Genomic DNA, 22216 nt, shown 5'->3' with positions numbered 1-22216 from the left:
GAGGCCTTGCAGATCCACAGCAGTGGTCAGTTAGAGAAATATGGACTTGGAGCTGGACAAACAGAGAGAACAAAAAAAGAGCCTTTAGTGTATTTACATATCCAGTAAATTCAGCTGTAAAACGTAGCTGCAGACCTGTGGGGGAAAAAAGAGTGCACTGTAATTGCATGTTAGGAAACAAATGACCTTGACCAGATCCCAGTGCATCAATGTGATATTTTTTCAAGAAAGGACACCAGAAGCTGAAGCATTAAAGTCTGAAGGCTGAAGATTCTGACTTGTTTAATACATTCCTTGTTTATGTCTTCAGCATGCATGATGGATGAAGAGAGTCTCTTGGCTTCATGAGAGCAAAGTCCTGCTTTGTGGAACCTCTTTTCCTTCTGCAACAGGGGAGCCCACCTAGCTGATCAAGAGAAGCCAATTGATACAACCTTTTCAGATTTCAGCAGAGCTTTTGATAATGTCTCTGAAGATCCTTCTGGACAAAATGTCCAGCTCACAGCTGGATAAACACATCCTGTGATGTGTGAGCACCTGGCTCATGGGTGGGGCACAAAGGGTTACAGTGTCTGGGGTGACATCAGGCTGGTAACCTGTCACTAGTGGGGTTCCACAGGGCTCCATCCTCTGCCCTGTGTTATTCAACACCTTTATAAATGATTTGGAAACAGGACTGGAACGGATGCTAAGCCAGTTCACAGATGACACAAAACTGGGAGGAGCTGTTGACTCCCTTGAGGGCAGAGAGGCCCTGGACAAATGAGAGCACTGGGCAATCACCGACTGCGTGAAGCTCAGCAAGGGGAAGGGCTGGGCTCTGCACCTGGGCCAGGACAGCCCTGCATGAACAGACAGGCTGGGGAAGGAGGTGCTGGAGAGCAGTGCCATGGAAAGGGACCTGGGGCTCCTGGTCAATGGGGAGCTGAACAGGAGCCAGCAGTGCCCTGGCAGCCAGGAGGGCCGGCCCTGCCCTGGGGGCATCAGGCACAGCATCACCAGCCGGGCAAGGGAGGGGATTGTCCTGCTCTGCTCTGAGCTGGGGCGGCCTCACCTCGGGTGCTGGGGCAGCTTTGGGTGCCACAGAGTAAGAAACACATTTAACCATTAAAGAGCATCCAAATGATGGCCATGAGGATGGTGAAGGGTCAGAAGGAGAAGCCATGCAAGGAGTGGCTGAGGTCTTTTGGGCTGTTCAACCTGGAAGAGACTGAGGACTCCTCACTGCAGATACAACTCCCACATGAGGGGAAGAGGAGGGGCAGGCACTGATCTCTGCTCTGTGTGACAGTGACAGAACTGAGGGAATGGCCTGAAGTTGTGTCAGGGGAGGTTTAGGCTACATATCAGGAAAAATATTTTCACCCAGAGGGTGGTTGGGCACAGCACCAGCTCCCCAGGGCAGTGCTCACAGCACCAGCCTGACAGAGGTCAAGAAGTGTTTGGGCAGTTCTCTCAGGCCCATGGTGTGACTCTTGGGATGTCCTGTACAGGCCCAGGAGCTGGACTAGATGATCATGATAGGTGCCTTCCAACTCATCATATTCTGTTCTATGATTTTATGACTTTAAGACATAGAAGAGCAATGGAAAGGTAAGCATAATCCTAAAAAAAAAGGACAAAAAGTAAGTGTATTGCAATTGTATTACTAATATGACTATTGACACTTTTAACCATATTGCAATTTTAACTGCCTTCGGTTTTTTTTTTCTCTATCAGATTTGGATTAAAGATAACATACTCTGCAGATCTCAATTAACAATAAAATCTTGGCTTTACTTTCATGTAAGACGTTCTTTCTTTTTGCCCATAAACAAGACCTTGAACATAAAGCAGGGGAGAGGAGTATGAGGTCCTCTTGAAACTCAGCTCCTAGCAGGGGGCCAAAAGGCAGTCTGTAGCATTTCTCCTGCTCTTTCTGAGGTAAGAGACACATTTTGCCAGCTGTGAACTGCTTTAATGGGAAGTTAGACTGTTATGTTGTGTGTCATTATTTTCACACCCACAGAGCTGAGGTCTGTCTCAGCAGTGAGATTGCTTTGCCCCTCCCTGTTACCGTTTCCTTTGAAATGGGATGGTGGTTTTCTTCTTAGCTGGGAAGTTAGGGAGGTGATATCTCTCTCTCTCTATGGACTGCAGGGTAATGATGTCTTCATGTAGGCCCCTTACTTGACCCTGTTTAGCAGATAATCAAGAATGATTTTAAATAGAGATGGTAATATGTCTTGGTGATGCCCAGCAGATTTTGACATCAGTTATTTGGATCATCCACCACAGGCCCTCCTGTCCAACCTGTGAGGGAACATGCCCCATCTGTGACTTAATCTTTCTTGCACACCAGCCAGAAAGCTTCTATCTGACCTTTAGTCTAGCAACTGCCAGGAGCAACAAAATATATGTTAAATTCCCCAAATGCACCCAAGGCTTTCTTTTATAAATCACTTTTTCTTGTCTAGCAGCAGGCTGGGTGGGAGCCACCAGGAGCAGGGGAGCATTGTTCCCAGGCCATCATTCATGCTCTCATCTTGTACAGAGCAGTAGAAATCTGTGTGGTTTGTGTGGGAAGGGACCAAGGAGGATTCAACAGTGGCACAGTGACACATTCTACAGGGACATGCTGCAGAGGGCATCAAACAGGGAAATGCAGAGAAGTAGGCACACTCCATGCTGCAGAAATGGTAGCAGGGCTCCCCAAACGTTTCAAACTCCATTTGCCTAATTACAACATGTTACAGACCCTGGTGTGGTTCAAGATCTTTTCCACTACTCATAACTTTACTCCCTAGCAAAGTTCCTGATGATTTTAGAAGTGTAGCATCTAATCTGTGTTTAGGCCTGAGACAACAGAAATGAAGTGCCTGGTATCTGTATTGCTCCTTAAAGTTAGTCACCCAGTCCCTAGCCCTTCACATGTGTGAATATTCTTGTTCTGTGTCTTGTTGTGCATCTCCATTACAGACACTGATATTGATGGGCATCCTGCCACAGCACAAATCAGTAGCAGCTACCAGGACTCAATCATTGTAGGATACTGTCACAAGTCAGCATTTAAGAGTTTGCAAGCTACTTTCTCTGTCTAAAGGCTTATCCTTTTTAAAAAAAAATTAGTCATAATTGTCTCAAATGGATTCGTGCTAGTGAAAAATTTAGTTCAGACATGTGAACAAGAAACCAGACTACAACTACTGTCATGTTTCTGATACACCATTTCTGCATTTGAGGCCAGATAATGCTATCAAGAATTTGCTAACATTATCTACCCAGAAATTGCATAATCTGGTATGTTTGTTATCTGCAGGGGTAAGTCACTATCTTCTGATGGATGAAACCTCACAAGTTTCTGTACAAACAGTCATACCACCCGGATGCCACTAAAGATGGCTGTTTCGATGATGCCAAGAAGAAAAAAAAACCCAAACTAAAACGCCCACTCAAAAAAAAAAAAAAAAAAAAAAAAAACAGCTTACAAAAAGTAACAAAACATTTCTTAGAATAGACTATTACAGGACAAATGTTCATTCTAATTATACTATAAATATTATGTAAGCTCTAAGAGTGGCACATTCAGTCCACCACCAGTTGTGTCTGCCAAGGACAGAGGCTGCAGTGCTGTGCTGCAGTCCACGACATGCAGCTTCCTGGAGCGTAAGAGGCTCCTCCGAGCAGAAACTCCAGTGTGGGAGTCCAGCTTTTCTGCTGACATGGCTCCCTGCCTGCACTGACCTGGCACAGCCCTGTCCTGCCATCACCAAAAAGGCATTCAGCAGCAAGAAAGAAGGTGGCTTTGGCTGCTTTCAGCAATGCTTTGGCACAAACGTCAGGTAAACACTCCTAACTGCGCTGTCACACCGGTCCCTTGTTGCCTATAAGGAACCAGACCTCATCTTAAGAAAAACAGAGGGCTCTGGACCTTGGGAAAATTTGGAGCTCCAGCCATATATTGCAGCATTTGTCATTACATGACACAAAACTGTGCTTGTTTCTTAGTTAGGGACTAAGGGTAAAGTGGGAGGATGAGGACTGAGTGGCTTTGCCCCCAAGCAGTGGGTCTTTCTGAGAGGTTTGGTGCCCCACCTCTTCTCCTACAGACATTGTCACAAATGTGATTCAAATCACAACAAACTGAACTCTCTGCCTCCTTTTACCCCAAAGTGGTGGGAAAGCATTTGTTACTTATTCCTTGTTTGTGAAGAAAAGATTAATTTTAGCCTCTGAAGAATCCACAGGAAAAAAGGCAGTATATGAAAATGTTTTGCACTTGAAAATACTGGAACTATCATGGGAGTTGAAATGGAAGTAGTCAAGTCCCTGGCAAGGTAATAACTACTCTGATTGCCAGGACTGCAGTGATGTATATAAGAAAGGGTTTTCCAGCAGCACTGACAGGTTTGTGGAGGACAGGTACCCTGTCATTACTGTTGTAATGTATGGTTCCTTAAGCAGCTTGGGTTATCTGCAAAGCCCATCTCCATTCCTCACAGTCCCTGACAGTGGCTTTCTAAATAACAGTCTTTCTAAATAGTGAAGTAAGGCTGCAAAAGTGGAAGTTAACTCTTCCTTCCCCGTGCACGTCCAATTCTTTACCATGTTATTCCTAGTCAAAGCTAATGCAGCCAGATAAAACAGATTTTAGACAAACACATTCAGGGAGTTAAGTCCCGCAGTTTCAAATCCAGGTATACCCCTGGTGGATCTTGTACTTTGAATAAAACACAAAACATTCCTAGGTATGAAATCCAGGTCAGTGTAGTTTTTTATCTATCATCAACATTTCAACAGTTTGCTACCCAAACTGAGGCATGTGGAAAGAAAAGAAAGCACAAAAAGCAATACATCTCTTCCATTTTTTTTCTCAAAGTTTTGGATTTTTGCTTGACATGTCCCTGGTCATCAACATGAGAAATCTTCTGTAGTTTGAATGGATAAGGCATCGGTCCCCTGCCTTAATGTTTAGCTCAGGAGCCAGGGAACACACTGGGAGCAGCCCTTGGAGGGTACAAGGCTTCTTTTGCAAACTTTACAAAGCACTCAATTCATTGAATGTCTAGCCTAGGGACTTTCCTAGAAAAGTTTCCTGGAAAGGGATAATGTGTTAAGGGCTCCTGACATGGGAATTGTGAAATGTCACAGCTCACATCCAAACCCACTGAATTCCTTCTGCCAAAGAATTCAGCCCTTCACTGTGTAAGGGAGGGGAAGGAGGTCCTCTTGAACAATTCTGCTCTAGACTTGTGGAGACTGTTCTGAAAGGGGCTTTTCAATTGATGAGGAAGATGAAAGGATCGCTACACTGAGCTCAGGGGTTTAGTGAGTCTTATAGAATATTCAATAAGTTGCTCATTCAGCACCTGCTGTGGACAGCTAGTTACCTGTACACATAGACAGGTATTTAAATAGATCTTTATCATTGGCACAATCTGTTGTGTAGAGTTTTTGAAGGCTGTCCATGGTTTTCTGGAACGCAGGACTTTGCCTCACGTGAATACCAAGGTTATTTCAAACACAGGGATACTTACCGTAACTGGGGTCTCTTGGAAAGCAGCCCACAGTTTCCTGTTGCAAGGAAAGCAGCAAGCAGTCCAGAGGGGTGTGTGGTGGTGTGGGATGGAAGTGGCAGTGTTTGGGTGGGACAATCACACATGCAGCTGACAAAGAGGCTGCTGATACAAGGTATGTGCTCCTGCTCTAAGCAGACATGCTCTGAAAGAAATTTAATCTTCAAGTATGCATTGAAGAGGTAAAAGGAATAAAGGATATTTTCTATTCTTCAAGGATATTTTTTATTCTTTTCAAAAGGATTAATTGAGGAGTTAGCTAACTTCATTAACTTTTAAACTATTAAAATTTAAAGAATTCACAATTTATAGATTTGACAAGGAAGTAGCAATTAAAATGTACAAAAGCAATAGAACCCAAGTAAAGAGCCTTGCTTTTCTTCCATTACAGATTGAAGTTCAGCACTCACGTGAGTTTTATGAATCAACTGGTATACCACCATTATGCACAAACACCTCAGTTCCTTGTTGGAGAATTTTGGCATAACATGGGTGATATTTTTAAATCCTTCCTGCTCTGCTGTAGAAAATTAAGGTGTGTGCTGTAGCAGAGTGCCCTACTGCAAGCCGCAAGCTGGGATGGACACTCCTGTGTCATGTGTCTCTGTAGTTCACCCCTACTTAGCTCGGGACAAGCTTCTCAAGCCATGTGAAGAAAAGTTTTTTGCATCTTTCTAGGTCACCAGAAAGTCAGGAACACAGCAAATTTGAAAATGTTGCCAAAGAAAGAAAATTCGTATCCAGCAGAAACTTGACTCTGCACAGGTTGAGTTGCTATGGTGCTCTTCCTGATTTTGTGGCAGAAGCCAAGGTGGAAGATAGCAGAGTTGGAGTTCTTGATTTTAAAGTAACCGAGAAATGAAAAGTATCTTGAGTGTAAGCATCCAAGGAAACAACTTTTGAATCTAATACTATACTGTTGGAACCCAAGAATAATATTGCAGACTGTGATATTTTATTGTTCTCTGCAAGTGCTAAATGATTTCCAAGCAAAAAAACAAAAGCTCAGATCTCTTCATTGTGACATTGGGCCAGTTATTCTGAGTCCTGTTCCTGAGCATACTTTTCTGTAGGGATACTGGTTTAGTATTTATCAGCATATCTACTCCAAAGTAAATGAAGTGTTGTAGATAAGCTCAAATTGCAACACTGAACATTACAGCTCGGATCCCTTTGAAGGATCAACAAGCTATGGGCTCCAGTGGATAGAATCTATAGCTAATCTAATGACTGGTTTAATATCTGTCCTTTGTTCTAATGTACTAATGAGCTCAGTCAAGCCCATTAACAGTTCCCAGAGAAATAACCACCTAAGACATAGTTTGCTACTGCTGCTGACAAAGGCCTTCATTTCAATGACATTAGAATCAAGCTTGTTAATTCTTATAGCTCATTAGTAATTATGACTCCTGGCAATTCCTAGAGCTCATTAGTGTTTTTGTTCCCAGTAAATTGTGATTGAATATCTGATTATATTTCAACAGCCTTTCAATAGGAAACAAGTTCGTCCCGTTTTCTGGAAGTGTTTTTAAGATTTTTATTTATTTCTGTTTTTAAATAAATTCCAAATCATTCAGAACCAATAAAAGGGGTACACTCACCATAACTCATGCTGTCATCCCCTCTAGCAGAGGGCTTCCACCTCTGTGGGTACCTGGGACAGACTGCTGCCCTGAGCCTGCAGATCCCGGTCCTGTGGTTCTACACTTGCTTGGCTACTGTTTTACACTTCATCAGTGTTCTTTAACTACAGTCTCTGCAATGTTTATTGCTCAGAGAAAACAAGTTTCTGGTGATCTGTGAAGCCCTTCTAAGCATTGCTCAGAAGGCGTGACTCCCTTCTGTGTCTCTGTCTTCCCAGCTCACCACTGAATTGTCTGAGAGGCAAAACAACAAGTATTTTATTTTGGCGCTCTGAATTGCATGAATACTCACACTCCCTCCAAATCACTTCCTCAATTTCCCTATGTCAGGAAATCCCTAACTTCAAGCCATGAACTGTGCTTGGGTTTAATACCAGAAATGAAAGGCAAAAGGTACAAGGTGTGGCACAGTACTAAGCCCAACACAGGCTTTGGTCACTCCTCTGCAGTCAAAACTACATATTCTTGGGCCTTAGTGGCCAGCATCCAGCATGTTGCTATCAGATTTCCTACAGAAAATACATGGTGAGGCTGGGAGCAGCAAAAGGTGATCAGCTCACCCCAGGAGCCAGCAGAACTCACACCTCCCTTCCCACCACAGCTCAAACACTCCCTTATGTTTCACTTTGCCTCTCAACATGCTTCCTTTGTCCTGTCTCTCTCTGCCCTAGGCTGGCTTAGCCTCATTCCTTTCCACACACAAGCTGTCTCTGAAGGTAGTGGTGCTATACCGCACTGGCTGCCATGGGCCTCATGCAACAGACTTGGTAGTTATTTTGTGAAACCTGGGCTTGAAAGCTGTTGCTTGCTCACTGAAATGTGTTGGAAGTTATACACCACTTCCACTTACCTTCATGATTCCCACAGATTTTTGTGATGGTGCACCCCCTGCCATTCCTTCCAAGGCTGCAGTGTGATCTGAGAAATGCTTGTTAGGCCTTTCCTTGGAAACACCACCTGGGCTCAGCTCTTTCTGAGCTTATCAGAAACAGTCTGTTCCCAGGAACTCCTAACAAGCTTGTTTTTCTCATGAGCAGGCTTGGAAAGCATCTCTCTGGCCTGAATGGCATAACATTCTGATTCTCACACTTTCAAAGAAAGTGCCGACCCAAACTGTGGCCAGGATGAAACACTGTTGTGATTAAAGCCTTCTCTTTTGCAATCCTGTAAACAGCAGTCCAAGATGGGGCCCACTGAGCTCTCCTGGAATGCAGCAGGCCTGTGACCAGCAATGTCCCTCCGAGGGGGACGCCTCTCAGAGCCAGCAAAACTCCAGGGTTGCTATACCTGGATGATCACTGAACCACCATGTGTCCTAGGCCGACACCCTCACTCCTCAAGGCCCAGCCCTTTGCCCATCAGGAGACTCAAAAGCATCCAAAGTGAGTTTTTTCATCAAGCTCTGAGGGAGATTTTTCCACAGCAACCTTATCTTGCCCTGACTATGTCTGCCTGCATACCCTCTGCACATATGCTATGGCAAATCTGGAAGTTAGGTTAAGTTACAATTATAATTTAGGCTAAATGCTGGTAAGTGATTTCTCTGTTAGATTATTAAAGTGAAGCTATAAATTAAGGTATAAATTGTTAAACTGTAGGCCATATTCCTTTTCATCCTTGTTTACACTTTATCTAGACTGTTTGACACTTGTTTAAACAGTGTCTTTACACACACACACACACACACACACACACACACACACACAGCCATAGGCAGTTTACAAATAATTTCTGTTTTGATTGTCTGGATTTTTTTGGTTTTGTTGTTGCTTGCTTTCCCTTGTTGTGCCTCAGTTGTCCATTGTAAGTAGAGTGAATCTTACTGATGCATTCATTGTGCTTTGTAGTTTAATATTAATTCTGACTTTTGCTCATGCCCTTGCTGGTGATTTTTTGGGTGATCTCAAGCACATTTGTTCAGGACTGATTTGAAACCAGCAAAATCTTCCAAAATAAAAAGCATGACTACAAATGCTTATGAAAGGAGCAGCCTCTGGGGGAAAAGATGAACAGAGAATACACATGGAAAATTCTCAGCAGTATCCGGTCTTTATGAAGTTTACTTAGAATAGATGACCTTTCCTAAACTCTGGAAATTTTTTTTTTTACTGTGGGTGATTTAACTATAAGCATTCACTTAGATTGCAAAGGCTTAGCAGGTTTTCACAGACATGCCTAGGCACTGGCTCAGTTACAGCACATCTTGCTGAGCAACTCAAAACACACACTTTTAACTAGACATTTCTGTGGGAGGAACCTGAGAGCTTTTCTTGTGTTTGTGTGCAGCCCAGATTCATAAATCACTCCAATATCTGACCTCTGTTCATGAGCTGAATCTCTCTTTGCAGTCCAGGTCATGCTGCCTGTGGAGGGAAATTGTCTTCTCTCTCAGCTGGGCCCTGACCAACTTTGGCTTTTTGATAAAGCTCTCAAAAAATCCCAAAGGCAATGGCCCATAATGAGCCAGTGCAGAATAAGATGCGCAAGACAGGATGTTTATGGAGAGAAAGGGTAAAGATCTTTATCACAGCATGCAGAGCAGAAACCAGGATGAACAAGCACCATGGCACTCTGCAGGTGGAGCTGCAGAGGGAAGGGTAGTTAAATCAGAAGTCTGGTAATTTCACAGTCAGGCAGATGGTATTTCAGAAGATGTAAAATCCACTGAACACTCAATGTAGTTCCATTAGCAACTGCTAACAACAAAACACCAGAATTTATATTCTTCTCTGAGAAAATAAAGATCTGACAACAAATAACTGAAAGTTTGTATTGAATAAGGACAATTCCCATTAACTGAATTGCATAGATGGTAGACTGGTAGATTTAAGAGTAGTAACTTATCACTCCAAGTTCTGGAGGAAGAATGTGGCTGGTTAACTACCTGGAAAATGATTCACTTCCCTATTCAAACCACCTCTAAAAAAATATATACACAGATCACTCACAGAATCACAGAATAGTTTGTTTTGGAAGAATGTAAAGGTCATCTAGTTGCAACCTCACTGCTATGAATGTGAATACCTTCAGCTAGATCAGGTGCTCAGAGCACCCTCCAGCCTGATCTTGAAAGTTACAAGGGATGGGACATCCACCACCTCTCAGGGCAACTTGTGCCACTATCTCACCACTCACAGCGTTAAATTCTTCCTTATATTTTACTTTAATCCACCCTCTTTCAGTTTAAAACCATTATCCCTTATAGGCTCTATCCTAGTTGTAAACCCCCCAGAAGTATTGAAAGGCTGCAGTGAGATCTCCCTGAAGCCTCCTCCTCTCCAGGCTGAACAAACTCAACACAGCCTTTTGTCACAGAGGAGGTGCTCCAGCTCCCTGACTGTCTTTGCATCTCTCCTTTGTACTTGCTCCAACACATCCATGGCCCTCTCATGCTGGGGACCACAGAGCTGGATGCAGCAGTGGTGGGTCTCACCAGAGCAGAGCCGAAGGGCAGAATCACCTCCCCCAACTTATAGACATAGTAAAATATTTAAATTTTAAAAAATTCTCTTCTTCCTTTACCTTTTTTTTTTTCTGTAGGGAAGATAAAAGCAAAACGCATGTAAGAATGAGAAAGATGAGATGGAGTCAATTCGTTTGCTGTGTCCATCTCCTCACAGCTGCAGTGGATCAGTCTCTTGCCTTCATTGTCCCCAGGGGCCTGGATGAACTAGAAGGAATTGTCCTAGTATGAGTTCTCACAAAAGCAGAAGAGATGTACAGACCCTAGCTTTCATCCCACCTAATGCCCCACAGTGCCAAGTTAGTCCCAGAAGCACACAGTGTTCTCAGAGGTTTCCCTGACAACACCACGTATGCAGTACTCTTCTTGATCTCCTTTCTTAATCTGCCTTCAAGAAGATTCAAAGTGATAACCAAAACAAGGTTGGATTAGCTTCTAAAGTATGAACATACTTTTAATAAAAGAAAACTTCCACCTGGAAAAAATAAATAGATCAAGTTTCTCTAAATGACTACTTTCAAAAATAGCTCAGAGAACTATGAATATCTAAAATACACCAGGGAAAATGTATTGCAGAAATGATTTATTTCATGCCAATTTAAGTATTTGATTATATATATTGTAACACACATTTCAAAAATATAATCCAGTAACAACAGTAATTCAGAACACTACAGAGAAAAATGTTTAACTCCGTGAATTTCAAAACAAGGTATTTATGCATACATACTTGTATCATAAGGCAAAAGAAGATAGTCTATCCATAAGCAGCACTCCTACAGCCTATCTTGATATACACTGGAGAATGGAGGCCTATGACTAAACCTATACTTACAAATGAATTCCCTTATCTTCCAGATGCCTCTACAGAAACACAATGTATTTCTATTGGAAATAATTATTTTCTACAGTGACAGCGAAAGTATCACTCTGAAACTACTAGTTCACAGGAATATGTCAAATATAACAACATCATCCTGAGGAAATGAGTGAAGCTGCATACTAAAACACACACATGCACACAAAAGCATGCTGAGGACTTCATTCCAATGCATTCTAAGAGAAACAAAGAATAAACCTGACTGGGCTTATGATATGACCCAAACAGAGGGTATCAAATATAATGCAAAAAAATCAACAACAGCAATTAATGTATTTAAAAGGGATCAAATTCAACGTGCCTTTTTTTTTTTGGATAGGAATGCTAAATTTCTGTTAACATAATCAAATGGTGTAGGAGTGTCTCAGCTTCAGATTAGACTACTTAATTAGAGGCACAGCTAGTGTTAGGTGACTGCCATGAAGCAGTACATATTCCTGCAGAGCCCATTAGGGAAAAGGAATGTAAAAGTTTCAGAAAGTTTACAAGATTCACAACTAAGCTGCTCTGAAAAAAGTAACAATTTTTTTAATTTCAAAGAAAAATTAAAAAGCTAGGACACGATATATCCCCTTAGTAATGTTATTGTTAATAATTAAGATGCACCTATATCTCTATAATGAACCAGTGAGATTTTTTTAAGAAGCTTCATAAAAAGTTTTCCTTCATAAAGTGTCCTCTATTTGGTATTATGAATGCCCCTCAGATTTCAAGTAATTAAAGCAATAATGAAAACTGAAACTAAATATAGTATTTTTCACATAGTATTTACAGTATTCCAAGACAAATTTAATAAAATACAAATTATCATAATTATAGAAAACCATAGTAATAGTTTTTAATACTTCCTATGTAAAAATCATTGTTCATGTTATATTTTACAATAGCACGAAAAAATATTGAAAAGACAGCAGCTTCCAACCATTCCTGTTAACACTGTTAATGACTGCTTTACAAGTGCTTAATTGCAAAATAAAGTCAGATTACATACCATGATTTTTCCAGTAGTGTAATTTATAGAAGCATAAAGTTTATTTTTTTCTTAACACTTTACTGTAGTTAAATAAGAAGCGATGTTGTCCTTTGCCCAAAGCAAACTATCACTATAAGCACAGATTAGAAGTTACATTATCTTTTACCCTCCCTCATAAAAACACTGCCTCACTTCACAGCTGAGAGATGCACTCCTCCTTAGCTCAGTAGGGCACATATTTCCCAATAAACATATCAAAATATGTATTAAGAAAAGGAGAACTACAAATCTAGTAGGAGTAATAAGTTTGACTACAGCTTTTTGCCTATCCATACTTTTTAAGAACTCCAACACTGAATAGGTACTGTTTTCACACTGCTTTTTGAAGCTCATTGTGACTTGCACACATTTTTTTCACTCATTTAAATCTTTGTCAGGAAGACATTCAAATATTTGTAGTTAACTTGGATGGGATTTTTGGTGTTTTGGGGCTTTTTTTGGTGTTCACTGATAGAGAGAAAACTGCAGAAATTATGGCAAGAAGTATACACTAACTGCTCAGTAATTCAGGAAGTGAAACAATAAAGATATATAAAATTTACATTCTTTAGCAGCAAATAAATATGACTCTATAAATACACTGACTGAAAAATACGTTAACTCTCAGTTTCCAACAGCACAGTTTGCAAGGGAATTGTACTTAAATCACCTAATCTGTAGCATCAGAAGTGATGCAGGAACACTGTTAGTCTAGAATACAGTCACTGCTTAAACACATCAAAGCTAGTTTTAACTTCATTTAGCTGTAGGGCTACTAGGACTGGAGCTGTAGCAGGAAAGAACCCATCAAGATTTGCCACAATCTGTCTGAGAAGCACCATGGAATCCCAGAACAGTTTGGGTTGCAAGGGTTGCAAGGTGTAAAGGCCACCTAGTCAGTCCAGCCCTCCTGGTTAGCCAGCACATCTTCAACTAGAACTGGGTGCTCTGAACCATGTCCAGCCTGGGCTTGAACATTTCCAGGGACAGGGCATCCACAGCTCTCTGGAGAGGGGTAAATCCTTAGGGACACAGCCCCCAGCCAAGTTCTGCACTATTTGTACTAGCAGTAACCAAACTTGTTTGAAACTAGCTTAAGTGAACAGAAAATAATATTCTTCTATAGTTGTACATGATTATTTCTTTATTGAAAGTATTCCAGATTCAGTCATATGAACCCATAGTGAGTTTTCAAAACATACTTTAAATTAGGCAATAAATTGCATGTAATTAGAGCCTGGATAACTCCTGGTCAGCAATACATACAATGGAGGAAACCTGACTTCACTTATTAACTCCCTGTTTAACCCAACAGCATCCAGAGAGGATGTGACACCAGGCATTGCCAAGCATGATACAGAGAATTCTTTACACCTTTTCAGAGCTCAAAAAGCAGCCACTGGTTCTCCCTTACTGCACTGCAACGTCAAAAACATTCAGCGCAGAATGTCTATGCTAGAATCTGAAATCCCACTGCCATTATTTTATACAGTCAACTCTTCAAATTACTGTATTCCAATGAAATCTGCACTAGGGACTAGTTACCTGTTTTATATAAAACCTTGACCATGTTTCCTCTGAAAATTCTGTTTGCAGCCATTTCACTGAGAGGGGAAAAAACAGGCCCCAAGAAGGCTCAATCCCATTATCTGGTCACCAGGGAGGAGGTAAAGTTATTTCACAGATTTTCAGAAAACAGAAGCTCCTTGTAATAGCTTTTCTACTGGCTCTGATGAGATCCCTTTGAAGTGACATCTCAAGAGTTATATAAATAGAGTTTGAATTTTATTTCTGCCACAGGTTTTCATAAATAAACTGCTGATATAAATTTTTAAAACAGAAATATAGAGTCTAAGAACAGTCATATGGATGAGTGCCCAAGAACGTATACAACGCCTTTCATATAAGGATGAATTCAAGATAGTACTACTAAGTAGTTCAAAAATAAATTAAATAGGTGCTACCATAGAATTCCTAAAGAAATATCTGAATAAAGAGAGACTCATCTTCTCAACTTCCAGTCCCTGATAAGATTCAAGCCTAAGACTTGGAACAAGCTTTTACAAACACAAAGTACTCAAACTAAAAAGTGACCTCATATGAGTAGTCTGGAAATTGTATGAGCCTGTGGGCATGGCTGACATTCACTGTATTCGCCTAAGAACAAAACTGACAATTATTGTATGTCTGCTAATTTATTAATATAATTATTTCTATACAAATAAAGATTTTTTTCTCCTTCATAGTAACAATTCAGTGTTTCAAAACAGGCAGATCAATGTATTACAAATACCACTACTGTTACAACACATATACTAAAATCACAGGAGGTAGAGTTAGATCCCCATTAACAATTACTTGAGAAAACACAGACTATTGTTAAAAATTACTAGAATATGTCATTCATGAAAACTTACTTTTCGGAATAATCCATTCCTAGCTGCTTTAAGGATGTGTTTTTTAAGCATGATAAAGAATGTATGATAAAAACATGTTCTCTTTTAGTTTTCAACATAATTTTGCAAAAAGCACATAAGAAAGCTCCCAAGTGGCAAAGATTTCCGACAAAAACCAAAATGCTTTAAATTATTCAAATTTTCAAAGTTATCACGAATCTGACCACATCTTTTACCTTATGATTATATTTGAAAATTCATACAACTAACTATGGTTTAAAAATATGCCTACACTAATGAAATTAATGTGAAGCTTTTTTACACTGTTAATAATTGGCATTTTTGAATGGCAAAGTATTATTCTTTTTGCGACAACCTACTGCAAAATACAGGCACCTTAAAAACTGATATATATAATGCAACCAGGGTATTTAGAATATAAAAAGTGTTTACCATTACCTAGTCATGCTATGTATTTCCCTTCTTTTAAAGAAATAGTCTAGAGTTTGAAGCCGTGCCTGAGGCGCGTGCAAATTATCATGTTTCAGCATTTAACTCCATCTTCATAGTATATTTCTTTTACAGTTACAAAAACACTAGTGCCATGATTTTGAATCATTACATCTGTAAAGATCTTAAGCAGACATTGTATCTTCAATAATGTATTCCTGCTATTGCACATACGCTCATATGACAGTGACACTCAGGTCCATATTCAATTTCAAATATTTACACATGCTAAAATCATGTATCTGCTTATAATGTTGGAAAAGAAAAAATACAGCCTTTTCTGACCACCACACATCGCTCCAAAATTTATACCAAAAAATTTCATGGAATCACAGAGTACCAGGATGGAAGGAACCTAAAGGGCTATCTGGGGACACCAAGCTGTGCGGTGCAGTTGATAGTGGAGGGAAGGGAAGCCATCCAGAAGGACCTGGACAGGCTTCAGAGATGTGTCTATACAAAGCAAGGGCAAGGTCTTATACCTGGGTCATTGCAATCTCAGGCTCAGCTTACAGGCTGGACATGAGCAGCCCCAGAGCAGCCGTGCCCAGAAGGGCTCGGGGGTGCTGTGGGTGAGAGGCTGCACATGGCCCAGCCATGGCACTCCCAGCCCAGAGAGCCAAACGTGTCCTGGGCTGCACCCAGAGCCCCGTGGGCAGCAGGGCAGGGAGGGGATTCTGCCCCTCTGCTCTGCTCTGCTGAGACCCACCTGGAGCACTGCATCCAGCCCTGGGCTCCCAGCACAGGAACCACAGGGACCTGCTGGAGCCAGCACAGAGGGGGCCACCAGGTTGGTGAGAGGACTGGAGCACCTCCCTCAGTGAAGATCAGCTGAAAAAGTTGGGGCTTTTCAGCCTGGTGAAGAGAATGTTGTGTGGAGACCTCACAGGAAAAACCCTCCAGCGTCTGAAGGTGCCTAAAGGGAAGCTGGAGAGAGACTCTATACCAGGAAGTGTAGTGACAGGACAAGGGGAAATGGCTGAACATGTGAAGAAGACAGATTTAGATTAGATATGTAAAGAAACTCTTTACTGTATGGGTGGTGAGTCACAGGCACAGGTTGCCACACAGAACTTGTGGATGTCCCATCCTTGGGTGTGTTCAAGGCCAGGCTGGATGGAGGGCTGAGCAGCACTAGAAGGTGTCCCTGCCATGGCAGAGGGGCTTGAAATTAGATGATATTTAAGGTTCCTTCCAACCCAAACCATTCTGTGACTAACTTTCTCAGCAAAAGCATAGCTGATATAACTGCACTTTGGATACATCAATATGCTCTCACAGCATTGGTTAAAATACAAAATAAAAAATTCCAGAAAATCTGTTCCCCAAACTTAGACTGTTACAGTTCAAGTTGAGCCCTAGGTATATTAGTGAGTTTATCATCTATTAACTTTAAATCGTTTTCTCCTTTTGGTCATGACACAAAAGCCCACACTGATGCACAACAGTATCTACAACAGCAGAAGCATATTCCTATCACTAGAGGTGAAGTTATCATACACGTGCATTCCCCAAAGTGTTGTTCCTTCATGTTTTTTTTTAAAGAGTCTTTGACGGTTCAGTGACATATTGCAAATGCAGTATTTTCCAAGCAATGAGTAGGAGCTAGATTTCCACTGAATTTTCTTTAGCTTTCAAAAGCTTAAACATCATCAAATATTTTGCTTCGAGACATTGACAGGTATCTTCCACCAGGCTGGTACCTGCAGAATGAATTTTAGAAGTGAAAAAGTGTCACAGGAAATAGAAAAATAAAGACCCATTAAATCATCTAACTCTCACTGCAATCTTTCTCCTTGACTCTAGTGGATGATGAATTTGATGTTCTACTGAATTAGTATTCATGAGAATTTGAAAGACAGTCATTAAATTAAACCTCATGTGACCAAGAGAAACAGTTATATGAATACTGGGAGTCTTAAAGAACTGTTTCCTAAAACAAAGGAAAGAAGTTTGATGTTCTGGTTGAACAGGACCTTTTTAAAAATCCCAACTACACCAACAACTTAACAAACCAACAGAAACCCAAAACACAATAAATCCAAACAAACAAGGGCACCCATAAAGTACCTGCAGGTGCTTAACAGTACATCTCATGGGTATTCTTAGAAGAAGAATATCAAAGATAACGCCTGCATCAAACAAATGCCTGCATGCTTATTGGTAAAAAAGAAATTTCACAAATTGTTGATCAAATATATTTTTAGAAACACTTTAAAAGCACAAAGTCCAACACAGGCACAATGAAGCTACTTGCTGTAGTATCTAGTAAAATCTGAATGAACACAAAGCCAGAACCTGGTATCCTAACTGCCCTTACAGTCCAAAAGTGTTCTATTTACTGCAGGAGCTCTAGTTTTGAAAACTAATGTTACATAAGCTACTTCTACATTAACTGAAATTCCATATGCAATTCTCTTGACTTAGTACCTCCATGAAATGAAATGAAGGTTACTAGGCAAAGCCCAACTAAGCTTTGAAGCTCCTGATTTTCTTTTTAAAGAAGAAGTTTAGAATGTTCCACTTTGCAAAGCATATATAGATTCCTGGAGACTTCTGACACTGTGCTTGAAAAGTATTTGCTCCAGAATAATTACATATACATACTCCTGTTTATAGTAGACAATCCCTTTGACACTGCATGGAAGCCAACTGCTGACAGAAATTCTAGGGTAGCTCCTCTTTAAACTCGTGTGTTTAGAAACCCCCAAGTGCTCAAATGTGGTGACACGAGACTAAACCAGTTGTCTGAATCAACCTGTGAAACCTGGCAGTGCAATTTCACAGCATTCTTTACATGTTTCTGAGCTGGCATTTGTTATTGACATTACAGGTAGAAGTCCACTGAAACAATGACTTTCTGTGACTCTTTGTAATGGGGTAAAATAGTTTTAACTGAAAAACAACAAATTGTAAGTTTTTATATGTGAATTTTGTATTATTTGTCATTTCTACACTATATCCACCCCCCCAAAAAAAGCACCCATACAATGTATTGCTTGTTTCTTAAATGAAGCAGAGCTTAGCAGTTACATAAGGTACTCTGAGGCAATTTGGTGTTGCAGTCACAACCAGAGAATCACAAAATTCTCTACTACAGACAGAGCCACACAGTGCAGTCTGGTACTCTCTGTTCAGGAAGTTCAGGTTTTAATTGACTTTAGTAGCTCCAAGATCTGATACCCAGCTGTATTCCTGCAGCGGATCCTGTAACATTCAGTTTTATTTCCTGCAGCCTTTTCATAATGGATTTTTTACTGGGAAATCAAGTGAGCTTTCTCCAGCTAAGCTTTGTAGGAAATCAGGGAAAACCTTACACTGCACCTCCGTCTGTTGAGGCATACACGTAGACCTGGCAGCTCAGTGTGCAGCTGCAGGCTGTGCCCTGGATGTCAGGAAATGGGAGCCCCAGGCAAGGTGCCAAGAACAACTAACAAAGGGCACAGGGACCTTTGGCCCAGCCAGTGGACTGGACACTCTGAGACTGTGCAGGAGCCAAGGGTTCAGCTGGAAGAGCCTGGAACACGGTGCACATGGGCTGTGAGGGTGTAAAAGCTCTGGGATTCTTTTGTTTGGGGTTCCTTCCTAGAGGCACCAATTCAAGCTCTTATGCTGTCACTGCACCATGATTAAAGGAACCAAGTATCTGGGACTCTGCTATGGGAAACCTATGGTTGAGCTGGAAAGGGAAAATTTTCTGACTGTGAGAGTGGGGTGAGTAGGGAGGGAAAGGGGGACTTGGTCTTCCTGGTCCTTGGGTCACTGGAGCTGCCTGTGGTGAAGGGGCTTCAGTCCCAGCAGTGAAAGTCTGGGGTGGCACAATTTTGATCCCTAGACTGCACCATGAACGGCCACAGATAGTCACACCAGGAATGTTTCCTCAACATGCACGTAATTCACTACTTTTACATGCAGTGGTTTTCAAGTTATTCCATATATAACATTATATCCAGCTCAAATCTTATTCTGATGTTTCTAAAAACCTGGAACACCTTCAGGTTTTAATGGGTTTTAAAATGATTTCCTAATTATAGGGGAAAAGGAAGAAAGGAAAAAAGTTAGATGAAATTATAAACTTCGTTTACAAAACTATTATTATGAAACATTTAATACAGCTGTCATAGGTCAGAAAACGGAAGACAACAGAAACTTTTAACTGGAAATTACAGAGAACATTCCTCACCTTCCTGAGTCCGATTCAAGGGGGTCATCATTAACAGAGTCTGCATTAAAATCCAAAGGTTCTGCATCCTGGAGGAGTTCTATTCTATCTCTTTCAGTCCTACCATTTGAACGGGTATACTTTGATAGTGCTGAATAAGTAAAAGGAGTGAAAGACACTTATTTGCTTTGTAAACAGCCTGAAAGGGTATGAAGACATTAAATCTAAAAAACCACTAAGAATAACAGAGCAATCTCATCCAAAGCAAAAGCGCAATGATTTGGAGTAGATTTAATATTAAACCAAACTTGCTCAAACTTGTAGTATTTCCATTTAGTATCTGCACAGAAATGCAACTACAACTTTTGCCCCTCCAGTAGGTTGAGATCTATCTTGCAAAGAATCATGGAAAACAAGAACCTACTGGCAGGCATTACTTTTAAATCATCCATTCATCCTCCCAGCTTCATGCTTTAACTAAGCTGTTCAGACCGGTTTTTTGTTTGCTGTTGTTTATTTTTAAAAAAATCAATCTCATGTGTTGTTTTGCAGTTCATTCTGTGACCTTCACTAGGTCAGTACCTATGTCTTGTTTTAAGGCTGGAATGCTACATGATCACGTGATGAACATTAGAATGCAATTTCAGTTACTCTACCACTAAAAATCTGGATTTGCAACTTTGTACAGAGGAGAGGGAAATCTATCAGTATTTTCTTAAAAGCATATTCAAAGCTTCCCTCCTCCTCCTCCCCTTTTTCCTCCTTTTTCTTCAGTTTCATTTGACTTGTTGTTAGCTTACAAGAGTACAAAAAATACAGAAAAAAAAAATTCACATTCTGACAAACTTTTTTGGAAGTTTAAAGCATCCACAAAAAAAAAGTATTTTGCTAATACACATTATTAAATGAATGTATGAACTTATGTGGTGTCACATTTGTTGGTCATCTGATTGCTCCATTATTCCAGTCTGAGACAACTCATTTGCAAGCAGAAGAGGTGAATTTTAAGATTTACAACACCCAACTTCAAGTGCATCATGAAGTTTCATTGTTGACAAGTGCTAGCCTAATGGCAATCATTATATATCCCATAAGATCAAGTAATTGGTCTGAAGAATAGTAAGAACCTCCAATCCCAACTTTGGAGATGGAAAGAAATACAGTACTCTTTTGAGTGCCTTAAATGGCAAGGTGACACTGAGCCACAAAAGTGAACATTATCGGCACAGCATCTAAGACAAAAAGCAGAATATTTGAAACTACTTTCCCAGCCAGTGTTGTGAAGAAAATGTACTGAAACAAAACAAAACATACTTCCCCTCCAACCCACAAAGCTTACGTCTATTGGCATTGGTCTCTGAGAAGCTAGATTCTTTCTGATCTGTGTGGACAGCTCTGCTTCTGGTGGAATCCTCTCTATTTCCATACCGCTCCTTCCATTCCTGGAAAAAATATCACCAACAAAAATCTAAGTTGGGAGGGAAAAAGCAACAGAGTAACTAACAGTTCAGTATCTAAATACAGGAAGAATTTTGTTTCATTTTAATTCAAAATATGTTCCTTCACTAAACAAGTTATCATGATTGTTCTTAAGAAAAAGAAAATTTCTTTCTATAAAAGAAATTGCATCTCGAATTTGCTCTCAAAGTTCAGCTAACTGCTCTAAGTTATGGTGGGAACTGCTGCTTTTATTGATCACTACTTCCATCTAGTGGCAGAATGGAAAAATAACGAGATCCACATAGCACAGAAAAATTCATAGCTTAGTGTAAGGTTATTTCACTGTATATTAAATGTATCATACATTTGCTGTTTTGCTTCCCAACAAGTTCAAGTTTTAAAACTACAAGCTGGAGGGAAAGGATCTGTCCTAGGGTGACATTATGATGCTTGTATCCCCAGTCATCTGCTCTGTTTATGCTGGATGTTATATTCTATGCCTTCAAGACTGGTTCTGAGAGTGAAGGTGGGAAGTGAAAAAGAAGCATGGAGTTTGTTATCAGGGACTGCACTCACTCCTCCACACTGGATTGATCAGAACAGAGCCCTCCATTGCTTTTTGGTTAGTTTAGCTAGCTGAGGCAGAGGAGATTTCCCTGGACTGGTTTTCTTTCCTTTTCCTTGGAACTGTTGGAGCCTGCTCTGGACTGGGACCTGGGGAGCACCAAGAGCTTGCACTTTGTGGCCACTGGGGCCTGCTGTGGGCAGCAGCCTTTGCCAGTGCCAGAGGGATTGATAACAGAGTGACCACCCACAGGAGAGGCTTTCTGAATTTGTCATCTCTTCAGAGCGGTGAAAGCGTTTTGACACCTGGGATTGTTCATTTTGTGTGCTGGGGAGTGCTTTGCCTGTTAAATGAACAGGTTCTTTCCACTTCTCTCTGAGGAAATGTTTCCTGATCCAGTCAGGGGAGGGGCGATGTGGGTTTGCTTGCAGGGGGGTCCCTTTTGGAGGTTTTCTCCCAAATTTGCCCTAAACCAGGACAGGATCAAAAGAAAGGTCTATGCAGCACTGGCTGTCATTGGGGATTAAACTATACCTGATCTTGGAAAACCAAGAGATTTTATTCCCAGTATTGTCTTGCAGGCACCCTTT

General features: G+C 40.9%; 1 protein-coding gene across 1 annotated transcript in view; it reads right to left on the bottom strand.

Moving 5' to 3' along the window:
- Positions 1 to 13439: 13439 nt before the first annotated feature.
- LMBRD2 (LMBR1 domain containing 2) overlaps positions 13440 to 22216 on the bottom strand; it is a 30622-nt gene continuing 21845 nt past the window's right edge. The window contains exons 16-18 of the mRNA XM_058043786.1: positions 20961 to 21063; positions 19643 to 19772; positions 13440 to 17162 (exon numbers count right to left, since the gene is read on the bottom strand). Coding sequence (XP_057899769.1) covers positions 17102 to 17162; positions 19643 to 19772; positions 20961 to 21063 — 294 coding nt within the window. The 3' untranslated portion in view covers positions 13440 to 17101. The remainder of the gene's footprint in view (positions 17163 to 19642; positions 19773 to 20960; positions 21064 to 22216) is intronic.

The sequence above is a fragment of the Melospiza georgiana genome, chromosome Z (assembly GCF_028018845.1).
Source record: "Melospiza georgiana isolate bMelGeo1 chromosome Z, bMelGeo1.pri, whole genome shotgun sequence".
Lineage (NCBI taxonomy): Eukaryota > Metazoa > Chordata > Aves > Passeriformes > Passerellidae > Melospiza > Melospiza georgiana.
The sequence above is the reverse complement of the archived record's forward strand: the minus strand, read 5'-3'. Positions and strand labels throughout refer to the sequence as shown.